Source organism: Odocoileus virginianus, chromosome 9, assembly GCF_023699985.2.
Source record: "Odocoileus virginianus isolate 20LAN1187 ecotype Illinois chromosome 9, Ovbor_1.2, whole genome shotgun sequence".
Taxonomy (NCBI): domain Eukaryota; kingdom Metazoa; phylum Chordata; class Mammalia; order Artiodactyla; family Cervidae; genus Odocoileus; species Odocoileus virginianus.
Window position 1 is genome coordinate 52,566,928 of NC_069682.1, and position 15,950 is coordinate 52,582,877.

Below are 15,950 nucleotides of genomic sequence, written 5' to 3' on the forward strand. Positions count from 1 at the left end.
GAGGAGTCACTATTTTTAATTTTTGACCTGTCTGCTGTAATTTGTGAATTCCCTGCCTAATTTACACAGTCATCTATTGCTTTTATCATTTAAACTGATACTTTAAATTGAAACATTCTAAAATTCCTGGGGAAACGCTTGATTCGCTCAGTGCCAAGCCTAGACGGCCTCAGTGCTCTGTCCCCTGGGGGTCTGGGATTCAAGCCAGTGACAGCACTCACAGCACCTGCTGCGCAGGGCCAGGGCGGGGGCCGGGGCGCGCTGGGCGTGGCCGGGAGGGCGGGGCGGAGCGCGGCGGCGGTCAGTGGAGGCTGATCAGGAGTGGTTCTGCTGCCCTCTGTTGGCCCGCAACGTGGGCCTCTTTCAGGGAACTCTGACCACGCGTCCCGGCAGGTTCGTCTAGGGTCCTCGTGTCTCTGCGGTCCCGTCCAGCCTACTCGGGTGGCTGTGGGGAGCCCGGGGTCTCCTTGGGCCGCCAGCGCTTCTGGCCCTTCAGGTTCACGTCCTGCGGGCAGCGCAGGCCCGGTCGACCCCTCCAGCGCGTCCACACCGCTGGAGGGAAGAGAGGGCAGAGGAAGGATGCTGGCGCCGCCTCTCGCGGCGCGGCCGTGGGCGAGCGGGGTCAGGGGTCGGGGTCGGGGTCTGGCTTGTGCGCGGCCGCCCACTCACCTGAAGCCCCGAGCCGCGCCCACCTCGGCCCTCCCTTTCCGGCCTTGGGAGGTGCCTGCGCTGGTGCGAGGGGCGGGGCCTGTCGGGCGGCGGCGCTGATTGGATGTGATGCCGAACCGCACGCGACGCCGATTGGACAGGCGCTTCCCGCCCTCCCTTGGCCGCCTGAGGCGCAGAGGTGATAACCGAGGCTTGGAGACTTGACGCCAGGCTGCAGCGAATCTAGGAGACCCATGAGGAGGCCTCTTTGAGCCGACAGGTTGAGCTGGGTGCCCAGAAGGGCTTCCTTGACGGTGGGGCGCGTTAGGGAAGAGTTGCGGCGTCCGCCGGGCCTCCGGGGGCAGTGGAACTAGCGAGCGGCCTCCTAACTGTTGAGGCGGAGCCGTTGAGGAAATGGCCGTGGTGGCGCAGCCAGGGTTGGGAGTGGAGGGAGGGGGGGAGGCCTACGCGGGGCGTCGAGTGGGCGGTGCGGGCCTCGCACCAACGAGTCTTGGGGCGTGTGGTCGTGAGGGGCCGGCGGCGGCCTGGACCGCGCTGGTCTTTCTTGGGCACTGGTGTCCTGGACGGGGATGGGGGTCAGGGCCCGGGTGCCGCGCGGGCCCGCGGGTCCGGGGATGACCGCGGACGCGAGCACTGGCCAGAATCAGAATATTGATGGTGACGAGAGTGGAGACGCGGGTCGGAGTTTCAGAACGGGCGCGGAAGCCGAGACTCTGGCCCCCTCCAGTCCTTCCGTCCCCACTGCTTTGTAACTGCGCTCGGGGGGTGGGGTGAGGGTAGGGTGGGGTGGGGGGGTGTGATGGAGGTGTGTGTGTGTGTGTGTGTTTTTGTAGAGGTTCGCCTCTGGCCTCGCGGCAGCAGTGCACGCCAACTGTTTCCCTTCCCCTCGCACCGCACCCATTCTTCGCGAGTGTGTTCTCCGTGGCCCCCCCTTTCCGGGGTGGAGTCGTGATGTCCACGCTACCAGCAGAAGGGTGATGAGATGGGTCCCTGTGTCACAGTCTGGGGGTCACGGGCGATGCCATTTTGCAGCTGTTGGTGAAATAACTTGTGTTAACACTTGAGTCGTGTTGGGGAAGAGTCCGGATTCACGTTCGAAACTGTTGTAGTTTGCTCTGGTGGCTGAGCGGACTGTTCCATTGAGTCAGCTTTGGGGAGGAAATGTGTGCCTCTGACAAGTTATTGGGTGTTTTTTTAAACCTTAACCCTTTTATCGGCCTGCATATACACATTCATCCTGTAAGGCTTGCCTGTAACGCCAAACCTGCTTAGTTGACCGCTCCCCCGCCCCCATATATACACACACGCAGACTCGAAAAATTATTATTCCGTGCTAGGTCTCCCTAGACCATTCTATTGCTCCTTGTTCTAGTGAATAGAACTTCAAAGCAGTTTAAAGATATTTTAAATTGTTTACTCGTTATGGTAGAAAGAAGTGTATCGCTTTACCCTCTAGACTCAGCCTTTCCTCTCAGCTGCAAATGTTTGTCTTGTTTAATGCCTAGTACTCAATTTGGGGCTCTGTTAAAGTCAGTTTGCATTCAACCTTGGAAGGGAGGGAGTAGTTAACTGGATTGTTGAGTTCAGTTTCTTACTTGAAAAATCTTCCTGTGTAGATACTAATTAATTTTCCTTCCCCTTGAGTGGTTTCTTGAACAAAAGTAGACTAGGAACTAAACCATCTTTTTAAAGCTTTGTATGCCTCTTGGCCATAAGTAAGTCTTTTGTGTTATATTTCCTGTGTTAGAGTACTTTGTAAATTACATGTAAATTCGAATTCACATTGTTGTGGTTGTGATGCTGGAAAGTGTAAAGTATAGGCAGGTCTGACCCAACAACTGCTGACAGTAGGAGAAAAGTACAAATAGAGCCCCTAAAATATTTTAAGTATTTAAACTTTTTAATTACATTTTCAAATTGTGAAATAAAATGTTCTAGCCTTTAGTTTCAGACAGATACCTTCATTGCAACAAAACAGAAAAATGTATATGAAGCTCTTGAATGTTGGCAAAAATATCAAAGATACTTGAATGCATTTATTATGGATGTTTGATGGACTGCATTTTTGTAGAAGTATAATGACCTGTATAATTCATGAATTAGTATATATTTCACAAACTTTCATTTTAGTAAAATCAGTAAATCAAGAATTTTACTGTTGTATTGACAGTATGATTGAAGGATTAAAACACAGGTAATTTTGTTCAAAATGTACTAATTTGAGTATATTTTCACCAAAAACATGATGTAAGTGTAAAAAATAGTACTTTTCCTTTAATATTTTCTACAATATTAAAATTTTCTTAAAACTAAGGTAAATACAAATTATTAGTGAACATTCATCAAAATAATTTCTTCTAATTACACTGAAATTTTTAATAAATCTTATTAAATATTTTTATAAGAAGTCACTATTCTTGTGTTTGCCCTCTAACTGTGCATAGTCCATATCATGTTCGTGTGGTTTCCTAGGTTTATGTAGAAACAAACAATAATGGGTTGCTTAGAAATACAAAATGTTTCTCTGGCACCATGTGCAACTGTTGTGAACACTGTGCACTTAGTTTCTAGTACTTCCAGAGCCACAAGTTAGACTACAAAGAGAAGCAAGAAAATGGACATTTGGCGCTATAAGGAAGCAACTTTTCCTTATGCAAGAATCAATTAGTTTTGTTCTACCAGAGAAAGAATTTGACAGTTAACTAATGTCTTTTTCTCTTACCTGAGCACTTAGGCTGCTCAAGTTTTATCTCCTTTCTGAAGCAGGGACTAAAATATCAGTATCAGCACAACCTACAATCTTCTCTGCATTGTTTCAGCTTCTCCCTCACCCCCACCCCAAGTCCCTTAAACTTATTATTGTTATGTAAGATTTTTAACATACAGAATAAACGGACTAGTGTAATTAACTGCAGTCCCTTCCTTTAATTTTTATTTTTATGATGCTTATTTATTTTTGTCTGCGCTGGGTCCTCTTTTTGTGTGGACTTTCTGCAGTTGCCGTGCTCAGGCTTCTCGCTGCAGTGGCTTCTCTTGTTGCAGAGCACTGGCTCGAGGGTGCACGAGGACTCAGTGGTTGTGGCTCACAAGCTTAGTTGTCCTGCAGCATGTGGACTCTACCCAGACCAGGGGTCGAACCCATATCCCCTGCACTGGCAGGCAGATTCATAAGCCCTGAACCACCAGGGAAGTCCTATCCCCTTCTTTTAAAGATATAGGCAGGGAGAGTGTTTCTTGGGGGCTTAAAGGCCATGAGTTGTGAGAGTGAATGTGTTCATGGTTATAGGACTTGCTGGGTCAGTACTGAGTACTGGATTCTGAGTAAATAAGAATCCTTAATCCTCTCTTAAATAGAGTCCTTAATGAAATTATGTCTGTGGGTGTGAGAAAGAGACAGTGATATACAAAAAGTTTATATCTATTACTTTTTATGCTTTGTGCTTTTTGTTTCAAATTTTTTCACCATTCAAAGTCACAGACATCCTCCTGAGTTTCCTTCTAATGGTTTTAAAACATTTTCATTTTAGTAAATTCATCGTTTATTTTGTGAATGGTGAATGGGGGAAGCAGGGGCCTAATGTTATTTTTTATATTTTGAGTTAGTTCCCAGTGTCATTTTGGGCATTTGGGGGTGTTTATTGACTAATTTACATTTATTATTAGCAAAACCTTCTTACTCATATATGAAGTTCAAATATATGCTTGGATATACATTTGGATTCTCTTGGTTATTGATCCATTTGTTTATTTCCTATTTTTAGTATTTTTTTTGTAATTGTGACTTTGTAATCTATTTTGATAGCAAAGAGGATGATTCTTCCATTTATTTTTAAATAGTACTTTTGTTAATAGAATTCTAGCTTGCTGTTTTTCTTTCAGAACTTTTTAGTTTCTTTCCTTTTAGTGTTCTTGTCTGGCTTTGGTATCAGAATAAGCCTGGCTAATGAAATAAGTTTAGAAGTGTTCCTTTCTCTTCTGTTTTTTTGTAAGAGTTTGATGAGTTTGATGGTAGAATTCACCAGTGAAGCCGTCTTGTCCTGGACCTTTCTTTTCTTTTTCTTTTTTTTTTTGGCTGTGCCGGGTCTTCATTACTATGAGGGCTTTTCTCTAGTTGCAGTGAGTGGGGGCTACTCTCTAGTTGCGGTGCACAGGCTTCTCATTGTCGTGACGTCTCGTATTGCTGAGCATGGGCTCTAGGGCACACAGGTTCAGTAGTTGCAGTGTGAGGACTCAATAATTGTGGTTCCTAGGCTCTAGAGTTCAGACTTGATGGTTGTGACACATGGGCTTTGTTGCTCTGTGGCATGTGGGATCTTCCCAGGCTAGGGATCGAGCCCTGCTCTCCTGCCTTGACAAATGGATTCTTTACCACTGAGTCACCAGGGAAGCCCCTGGACCTCTCTTATTGGGAGGTTTTCAATTACTAATTCAATTTCTTTACTAATAATTGGTCTGTTCAGATTTTGTTTTTTCATAACTCAGCCTTGACAGGTTGTATATATTTCTTATTGGTTCCATTTTTTTCTAGGTTGTTCAGTTTGTGGTCCAAAAAGATGCTTGATATGATTTCAGTCTTCTTAAATTTATTAAGATTTGCTTTATGGCTTAATATATGATCTGTCCTGGAGAGTATTCTATGTGTGCTTGAGGTGAATATGTGTCCTATTGCTGTTCTATAGGAATTCCATATAGGTCTGTTAGATCCATCTATCTAATGTGTAGTTAAAGTCCAATCTTAGAGCACTTTAAAGAAGTTATTATTCTAATTCTTTTGGCTTTCATAGTTTCTATTGGTCTTATTGATGCTGCTTAAAAGCAGTTTGTTTTTTTATTTTGAACTTTGATTTTCAGCAGTTTTCTGTGTTACCCCAGGTTTGGTTTTACTTTTCCTTTGCTGGGATCCATAAGGTTTTTTGAATCTATTGTTCGATGCATTTTGTTGGTTTGGGGAATGTGTCAGTCATCATATCTTAGGTATTGGTTCTGTCACAGTCACTATCTCCTTTCCTGGATTTATAGTTATACATACATGGGGCTTAATAATTTATCCTGTGTTCTTGATCTGACTTCTGATACTTACCCCCGACCCCTGCCATATTTTTGTCTCTGCTTCATTCTGGATATATTCTTCTGGTACCACTTCATTTCTCAAATTTTTACTTCATCTGTGTCTCATCTGCTATTAAAACCATCCATTTATTTCTTAATAATCTTGTTATTGATTATTTTTGTTTCTAGAATTATTTGGTCTTTTGTTCAAATTTCCTTGACCTTCCTTATCTCCCACCCCAGTTTCCAGTTCTCTGCCACCATTCTCAGTCTTACAATCATTATTTATACAGTACTCAGTTATTTTGAAGTATTTTTCTGATAACTACCATCTGGAGGTCCTGTGGGTCTCTCTTTTTGACTAGTTCTTTCACCTTTTAATTAGTTCATCCAAGTCTATGAATTGCACTTTAAGTATTGATTTGGTTACATCCTATAAATCTTTTTATCCTTTAGGTTTTTGTATGTTGATGTTTTCTTAGTCACTTAAACATTTTGTCACTTCTGTCTTTTAATATCCCACAGACTATTCAAATATATGCATTTAAGTTTCTGAATAGATGGAAGTTTGAAGCTGCCTTTGCAGCTGATTTCTAAATTTATTGAATTGTGAAAACAGATAATCTGTTATGTTTATTCTTTTGCATGCATTGTGTTTTGTTTTTGCTGTGGTGACTTAATATTTTCTCTTTTTTTCTTATTCAGAAATGTCCTTACAATGTGTCTAGATGTAATTTTTCTTATTTATCTTGAATTCCATGGAATTTTTCAATTTGTGGATGTTTGCGTTTGTTTTGGGAATGTTCTTAGCTATTATTCAACTGTTGCCATCCTACTGTTCTTTTTTGTTTTAAAATTTTTCTAAGTTTCTTAAAGAATAGATACTGGAATGTATGCATTTCTTCTTCTTATCTCAACTTTAATTCTATACTTCCTTTGTGATATTCTGTGGTACCTTCGACTTTGTCTTTTTATTCCAAGGAATGTTCCCTCCTGACGCTTTCAGGCCTGTGGTGATAGTGGCAGCGGTGAATGCTCAGGGTTCTCTAGCCTATGCTGTTCCTCTTATGTTCCTTATTAATCTCCTTGTTGGTTGCTGACCTCCAATACTTATTTATTACCTCCGTAATTGCATTACTACAGGCTAAATTTTCATCCTCTGTGATGACCTGGGGAGAATGAGAAAGAGAGTGAAGCCAGGTAGAAAATAGGGACACCCCTACTTGGGAGGTGGGAAAGCAGACTATGGGTCCCTGCATTTCCAGTATTTTTCAGGCAAAATGGTAAAACAGCTGCCCACTATTTAGAGATCTTGGAATCATTGCTGGTATTCTGGAATTCCCAGAAAGCCACAGACCTAGAATCACCCATTTAGTATTTAAGCTAGAATAGAGAAAACCAGATGGGGCAAGACCACAGTAGGCCCTGGATAGACTTGTTTGGAGCAGCTGGACACTAGGTACTTATTTGCAAAGACTGGTATTTTCTTGGTATTTTCACTTTGCTCACAATAACCCAAACCTACCTTTCACTGATCCCTAGCTTTGGACCCTACCTACCTACATTTTAGTGTGAATTTACTTTTAAAAGGTTAAATAAGTATAAATTGCAAGTAAAACTGAAGTTTCCCTTCGACAAATAGCTGATCACAGTTTTGTGCAACTCTCTATTCTTTTTCCTCAATAAGCTGAGGAATAGTCAAACTATCCAAATGGTATAAGTGAATGTCTCTCTCTCTATACACACAGGTGGATGCACACAATTGTGTGTATACTTAAATTGTACCTAGAGATAATTGTAAATAACATAGAGTTTCTTTTTTTATGTAAGTGGAATTATGCTGTATTTATCATTGGGCAGCATGTTTTTTAATCACTAAAACTATTTGGCTGCAGATATCTAAAATTCAGGTTTATTGTGTTCACAAAATTGATTATCATATGCCACATTATATTTATTCATTCCTTGCCCCCTCTCCCATTCCCAGCATCGATCTAGGTGCTTTTGAGTTTTCCCACTCAGAACAATGCCAAAGAATGTTCAAACTATCACACAATTGCACTCATCTCACATGCTAGGAAAGTAATGCTCAAAATTCTCCACACCAGGCTTCAACAGTACATGAACCGTGAACTTCCAGATGTTCAAGCTGGATTTAGAAAAGACAGAGGAACCAGAGATCAAATTGCCAACATCCGCTAACTCATCGAAAAAGTAAGAGAGTTCCAGAAAACATCTACTTCTGCTTTATCGACTATGCCAAAGCCTTTGACTGTGTGAATCACAACAAACTGTGGAAAATTCTTAAAGAGATGGGAATACCAGGCCACCTGTACCTGCCTCCTGAGAAGTCTGTATGCAGGTCAAGAGGCAACAGTTAGAACCTGGATCGACAGACTTGTTCCAAATCAGGAAAGGAGTACATCAAGACTGTATATTGTCACCCTGCTTATTTAACTTATATGCAAAGTACATCATGCAAAATGCCGGGATGGATGAAGCATAAGCTGGAATCAAGATTTCCGGGAGAAATAGCAATAACCTCAGATAGGCAGATGATACCACCCTTATGCAGAAAGCGAAGAGGAACTAAAGAGCCTTTTGATTAAAGTGAAAGAGGAGAGTGAAAAAGTTGGCTTAAAACTAAATATTCAGAGAACTAAGATCATGGCATCCAGTCCCATCACTTCATGGCAAATATATGGGGAAACAATGGAAAGAGTGAGAGACTTTTATTTTTGGGGGGCTCCAAAATCACTGCAGCCATGAAATTAAAAGATGCTTGCGCCTTGGAAGAAAATCAATGACAAACCTGGACAGCGTATTAAAACGTAGAGACATTACTTTGCCAACAAGGATCTGTCTGGTCAAAGCTATAGTTTTTCCAGTAGTCATGTATGGATGTGAGAGTTGGACTATAAAGAAAGCTGAGCACCAGAGAATTGATGTTTTTGAACTGTGGTGTTAAAGAAGACTCTTGAGAGTCCCTTGGACTGCAAGGAGATTAAACCAGTCAATCCTTTAGGAAATCAGTCCTGAATATTCCTTGAACGGACTGATGCTGAAGCTTCAACTCCAATACTTTGGCCACCTGATTTGAAGAACAGACTCATTGGAAAAGACCCTGGTGCTGGGAAACATTGAAGGCAGGAGGAGAAGGAGATGACAGAGGATGAGATGGTTGGGTGTCATCACCGACTCAATGAACATGAGTTTGAGTAAGCCCCGGGAGTTGGTGATGGACAGGGAAGCCTGGCGTGCTGCAGTCCATGGAGTCGCAAAGTGTCAGACACAACTGAGCGACTGAACTGAACTGAGAACAATGCGGCAAAAACGTGTTTAAACTTGACTCCTTATGCATGTGGAATAAATGTTTCTCTGGGGATCAGACTTTTTTTTTTCCCCTCTAGAGTTAATCTTTGGAAATGCAGGAGATTTTTTTCTTTCTTTTTTGCTCATCCCTTTTTGTATGCCTATTATGTATGTTCTCATTGGCACTTAAATTTCTTTCCTGGCATGTCTGCTAGAAAGTAGGCTGACTAGTGTCTTGTGGTTTAAAGATAGACAGTCCTGTATTCCTCTTGGTTTAATTAATGAACTGCCCTCTACGTTGGATTTCCTGTGATTCTATTAAAAACCTCTTCATGGTACTGATTATTTTAAAGTTGTTCTATTCATGATGTCTAGAAAAGATTGTTTTTATTTCTTTTCCTTTATAGGACTAACCTCCAGACCTCCAAGTTGCATTTGGAAATGTCAGATGCTTTGGTTAAGATGGTGCTTAATATAAGCATGTTGCTTCCTATAAGTGTGTTGCTTACTGTTTGCATTTTCCTTAGAAGGGAAAATGTGTTTAGATTATCTTTTCCTTCTTTCATTGGAGTTTTGTATATTCTTGTATATTCTGTTCTTTGGCAATATACTTGCATATATTTCCCTTCTTAAATACTGTAGTACTCGCTTAAATTTCATTTAGACATTAATTCAAGATTATTTTTCTTCCTGTTCCCGAAGTTGGAATCTTTGAGGGAGGTCCACGTTTATATGCTTTCACTGACTAGTTTTGTGACCTTTTGGCAGGACTTTGACATTTGTTTAAGTTATCTATCAAAAGAGAAGGCTTGGAATAAATGGTCTTGAGGCTTCTTCCAGATACTTCTTTGACAGAGTCAAATGAGTAATTTCATAAACAGTGAGGAACTTAAAGAGACAATATTTATTGCCTTTGGTGTAAGCAGCAGTGCTTATTTATGTGTTTTAAGATTTTTAAACTGTAAACATATAGATTGCAAGATACAGAAAGTATATGTGTTCTTTTATAGGTGTTTTGTTCAAGTTTTAAAGTTAAGTCAAAATGCCAATAAGACCAGAGCTTCAGGTAGGTAGTCCTAGGCCAAGAGGAAGTATTTTAATCCCCAAAATCACTTTTTGTTTATTTATAGATATTAAGTGCTATAGTTTTAGGAAAGACAAAACTTACTTGTTTTTGTGAAATGGTCAAGAGTTAAATAATTTAAATAAAAATGTTATCCTTTTATTTTTCAGTAGATTTGTTTCCAAAAGCTTTAAGAATATAAAGTATTAAAGATTATTTAGATATACCTTTTACATAGAAATGAATTATACATTGATTTATATATAATTTATGCCTGGATACTTTAATGTCAAGGTTTAAAATTGTAAGATACTTACATTTAGGTCAATCATATTATTGTATGAAAATTCCTTGTTAATGGGGGTGTCCTTTAATAGCAGGAAAGGCAGACTTTGTAAAGCTTATAAATATAGAATATAATAATAAATTATGTGTGCATGTAATGCTTAAGTTATTTTGGTTGGTATAGCTCCTAAAAAAGTGCTTTTACCTTCTTTTTGCATTTTTCTTTTTTTTACTATTTAAACCTCATGAAGAAATAGATAGATATTTTAGGGTTTTATCCATGGTATTAAGTATTAGTTACTATAAAGCTGATTTATATTTCTTTCAATAACAGGTTTTTGTTTTTAACTTAATGATGACTTTCCAATGAGAGATATGAAGTGGAAATTATTAAAATACATTTTTCCTATATAGATATTGTTATCAAAGAAACTTAATCTCTAATTTTGTTACTCCAAATTTAATAGTGGACAGTTAAGTTGTTTTATAAGCTCTTGAGAATTTTCAAATGTGAAAGCAATTCTTAAATTACTTGATTCCATAAGGTGACCAGTGTTCGTTTTGATTCAGTATATATGCTATTTTCTATATTTTTTTAGCAGTTGGAAAAATGCATTGATGATGCTTTAAGGAAAAATGATTTTAAACCTTTGAAAACACTTCTACAAATTGATATTTGTGAAGATGTGAAGATTAAATGCAGCAAACAGTTTTTCCACAAGTTAGATGACCTTATGTGCAGGGTAAATACTCATTTTCATTGAATGATTGTTACAGTTGTTAGATAGCACTCTGCTTTTTAGGGAGGAAATTCTCCATTGGAAGAAATGAATAAAAAGACTTCGGCAGGCTCACTTGTATAAATAAATGCTTGTTTCACCACCTGCTTTTTGTGTGTGTGTGTGTGTGTTTGATGAGTCCCAAATAACATGTTGGACTGTTGTTTTGTAAGCAGTATATACAAAAATCATGTTTACGTAGTGTTACTGTGATTAACCTTATTTAAACCAGAGGAGAATAGGGTACTTACTTGAGGTTTAAACAATGTGATCTACTTTTTGAATACCTATTAGCATATTATTCATGTTGTGTGGACAGTGCTTGTTGCTTGCAAAAATAAAACAAGTAAAAACAAAAATCATCTAAAATCTTGGACTTGATTTGTCATATATAAAGTATTTTTATACTTTTATGCAAGTGATTATTGACAGTCTCCACCAGAATTTGATAATTGTTACAAATCTAAGATTAAAGTTTCTTGTATCCCTTAGTTAAATACATAGAGCTTTTTAGAATGGATGGTAACTGATTCATTATCTCATAAGTATAAAGTTTCTTGAATTATATAATTCTGCATTTTTGTGCTGAGTTTGTTGTTCACTGGCTGAGGGGCTGTAAGGAAGTCGCCTTTTAAAGCCACACTTCTGCCCTTTGCAATATGGAGGTTATGATAATGACTAACACTCAGGATTTGTTAGGATTATATTAATAACATTGCTAGCATAATGCCAGTTCCATTTTATTTTGTATTTGCAGACGTTTAAATCTATGATTTGCATTTTAGGAGCTTAATAACAAAGATATCCAAACTGTTTCAACCATTTTGGTTTCTTTTGGACGATGTGGCAAAAATATCAGTATATTGGGGCAAGCTGGACTTCTAACTATGATAAAACAAGGACTAGTCCAAAAGATAAGTATAGAATATGTAACTTTTCATGTGAGGGAAATATGTTTAAAGTTGTGTTTTCTAATTAAGTGGTTCATAGTCTTGAAAAATAAATTTGGGAAATGTATATAAAACTTTGAGATAAAATATTTTTATAACCTGTGGTATATGTTAGAAAATTAAAGATCACAAGGAAACTGTATACAGGGTCCTTGATGATCATGTGAATGTAAGGCCCAACACTCCAAAAAGCCTTAACTTGCTTTATTTTCTCTAGCTCATCTTACTCATAGTCTAACTTTTACTTTTCTTTTTATATTGTTTATTATGTTTCCCATTTTAACATGTATTGACTTTTGTCTTTTTCATTCTTTGTTATATTCCCAGCAACAAGAACAGTCCCTAAGGCATAGCATGTACTCAAAATCTGAGTTCAATAATAAAAAATAAAGTAATACCAAAACTTTTCAAATAGTAGCAATGACAAAATGATCTAATGTATAATGATAGTTTACTTTTTATCTATTGTATGAATGTCCATGAACTAAGAGTTTGAAGAGAGTAATAAAGATTTTCTACTTGGAATTGGAACTTCATTCCCATCTAAAAAATGGGGAACATATAGTGAGTTACCAAAAAGCAAAAACAGTGAAGATGTTTAAGAGCATAAACTTATTTTGATACAGTACTGGAATTTTTATTTGTAATGTTTATTTTTAGGTTTACTGTTTCTATAAATACATTCTTAAAATTATTAAGTGAATTCAAAGTGACTAATGTATACATTTCCTTTTTTTACATGGTTGCCTGGTTTGAAAAATCCAAGGAGATTATTCTTAGTTGGGGAAATTCAAAAGATGAAGCTGTTATAAATATGATAGAAGACTTATTTGATCTTTTGATGGTAACAACCATATTGATTCACTGATGTTATAAAGCATGTATGTGTTCATTTAAAAACATTTGTGTTCTATAAGGCCTGAAATCAAGTCATTAACAGATTGGTTAGTGCATTTATCTGATTAATTAATTGGTTAATACATAAAAGTTAAATAATTTTATGGTGAATTCAGAAGTAACCTATTTTAGTACTATTTTTAATGGTTTTTATTATAAGTAAGTTTTAAATATTATTCATTTTCTTCTCAGGTCATACATGACATCAATGATGAAGGTATAATAAACATTTTATTTCTATTGGAACAATAATTTGCTATTAAAGTTCTGGTATAATTTTCCAACTCTTTTTGTGTTATCCTAACATTAGTAATTCATTACCTAATTCAGGGATCTACAAATATTTTCTGTAAAGGATTAGAGAGAAAATATTTTAGGCCTTGTGGGCCAAGAAAGAAATTGAGACTGTTACACAGGTACTTATTTAACAAGAAAGAAAACACATTTCCACAAATGTTTTATTGATGCAACTCAAAGTATAATGATAATTGAGTACAATGTTTTTATAATACTAATAAGGAGAATAGCATTCTTTTTTGAGAAGATAACAGTGTCTCTTAATTAAGGTTCAGAGTTAGTGTTTGCTGTTGCAAAAACTGATTGCAAGTCTTATTTGTTCATGCTCATCTATAATGAGATTTTGTATATATTACATTAGAACATGTCTATTCAGACTCATGCAGATAATTCCAAATACTGATATCAGTTCATGAATATGTATTTTAATTGAGCATAGTCATCATTTGGCAACATTTATAGAATTAGGTTTTTTTCTTAATATTTGCCATATATATATATATATATACATAAATATATATATGGAAAAAGTCTAATATTCTATAAATACTTTCCAAGGGATGACTATGCTTAATTAAAAGTCATGCTCAAGGTGGTTCAGATATCTGATAAAGAATCTGCCCGCAATATGAGAGACTCGGGTTCAAGCCCTAGGTCGGGAAGATCTCCCCTGGAGAAGGAAATGGCAACCCATTCCAGTTTCTTGCCTAGAGAATTCCATGGACAGAGGAATCTGGTGGGCTACAGTTCATGGGGTCACAAAGAGTCAGACACAACTGAGCACCTAAGACTTTTTTCTTAATGTTTACTTTTTGGAATGACATTGCATTGCAGATTAATCACTTTTAGTTGAAGGTTAGGTGGAAACTCCTCAGTTGCACAGTTAAAATCAGTTTTGAAATATGAAAGTTTCCTTTGCACTTATGTCAGCATCCCAAAACGCTGCTGGGTCTGTAGTTGGAGCTTGTAAAAAGTGTATCATCTATGTTTCTATTGGAAATAAGAGATGTCATTTCTTGTCTTAGTTTTTGAAAGCCTGTTGTGATTCAGATGACCTTTGTTTCATTGAAATGACTTTACTGAAATATAAGTATCTCATATAAGCACTATTTTTCCTTGGATTTGGGGGCTGAATTCATTAAGAAATCTTATCAACTCTGCAGCCCAAGCTAATTACCAAAGCCATTCATTCACAGGTGTCTAATGATTGCTGAATTCCTAAGAATGAATGAAATTCACCTGAGACTACTATTTCAGTAAAACATCATAGATTCACATATTTCCACAGAGTACCTGCTGATGAATACAGCCATACAAAAAGGGACAGTGAGTTGGATTTGGTTTGTGGGACATAGTTTGTCCTTGATCTAGTGAAATTTTTAGTAGTACAGGGAGAATATAGAACATGTTACAATTCATCATCTCAGCTTGTGTTTGGTAGTGCCTTGTACCTAACAATAAACTCAAGTTATTTTATCTCTGTGTCGGTTGGGGAAAAATTACCTAGGATTGGTAATTGAGGCTGGTGAATCCTTTATATTAATAAATGAAGGGGCAGCTGTTTGCTGCTTCAAAGCCAGAATGTTTTAAAATATTGATTGCTCTTTATTTCAGTAGTAGTTAATGCTACCTTTTCATTTGTTTTTTGCAGTTAACATAACAATCTAGTCTAAATTCTTCATTTTTTAGGGGAGAAAACAGTCCTAAAGCACCAGTGATTATGAAGTGATCTAACTAGTTTTTTTAAGGAAATCATTTTATCTTTTCAGATAATTCAGTGATTAATTTTTCTTCTTTTAATGTAGTCACTGTGAAATTGTGCATTTTCTGTTCCTATGTTGCCATTATTTAAAATTATTTCTTAAAAATTATGTCGTGAATTAGCATGGGGCAAATTCCTCTTAATTGGTGCTAATAAAGCCTTGTCTTTTGAGAGACTTGGGTCAAATTTAGAAATAGGTAATGTTATATAGATCTTCATGAGGAGGTATTAATGACCATTATGAAATTTTGGAGGCATGACTATAAATTATTGAGGCCAATTTTTATAAAAACCTCAAAATAGAAGTTTCCAGTTTTGAACTATATTTATCCAAAACACTATACTGCTTTAAATGCCTAAAAAGGAGAAACTGGATCTGGGGTTATTTCAGATCAGTCACATCTGTTGAATGATGTTTTTTCTTTTTTTTTTTTAATTCATTTTAATTGGAGGCTAATTACAGTATTGTAGTGGTTTTTGCCATACATTTACATGAATCAGCCATGGGTGTACATGTGTGTTTTTTCAAAGTTACACAACTGATTAGTGGCATGCTTCCTGGTGGCCAGGGAGGCTGCGGGCCGCCTTCTGAACTGAACTAGTATTTTCTAGTATATTTACTAGTATATATATACTACTAGTATATATATATATACTAGTATATTTATTTACTAGTATATATTTACTAGCATAATTACTAGTAAAACTAGTCATTTCTAATATAGTCCTTTCCATTCACTCATATAAGAATAGGTTCTCCTTTAAAATACACATTTATCAATAATTGACTTTTATTCAGGTAAAAGACAAATAGTGGAAAGTTTCGTGCCTCGAATTTGTGCCCTGGTTATTGACTCAAGAGTGGATATTTGTATTCAGCAGGAGGT

At 37.5% G+C, this 15,950-nt stretch overlaps 1 protein-coding gene across 8 annotated transcripts in view; it reads left to right on the forward strand.

Moving 5' to 3' along the window:
* Positions 1–304: 304 nt before the first annotated feature.
* Positions 305–15,950, forward strand: part of SYCP2 (synaptonemal complex protein 2) — a 68,884-nt gene continuing 53,238 nt past the window's right edge. For 4 of the 8 annotated variants that reach the window (XM_020905145.2, XM_070472448.1, XM_020905147.2 and 1 more), the window contains exons 1-7: positions 795–928; positions 10,041–10,096; positions 10,978–11,121; positions 11,943–12,071; positions 12,847–12,951; positions 13,197–13,221; positions 15,863–15,948. In XM_020905145.2, coding sequence (XP_020760804.2) covers positions 10,073–10,096; positions 10,978–11,121; positions 11,943–12,071; positions 12,847–12,951; positions 13,197–13,221; positions 15,863–15,948 — 513 coding nt within the window. In that variant the 5' untranslated portion in view covers positions 795–928; positions 10,041–10,072. Of the gene's footprint in view, positions 394–792; positions 929–10,040; positions 10,097–10,977; positions 11,122–11,942; positions 12,072–12,846; positions 12,989–13,196; positions 13,222–15,862; positions 15,949–15,950 lie in introns of those variants that run through there. The other 4 variants (XM_070472451.1, XM_070472449.1, XM_020905148.2 and 1 more) reach the window with 4 other exon arrangements.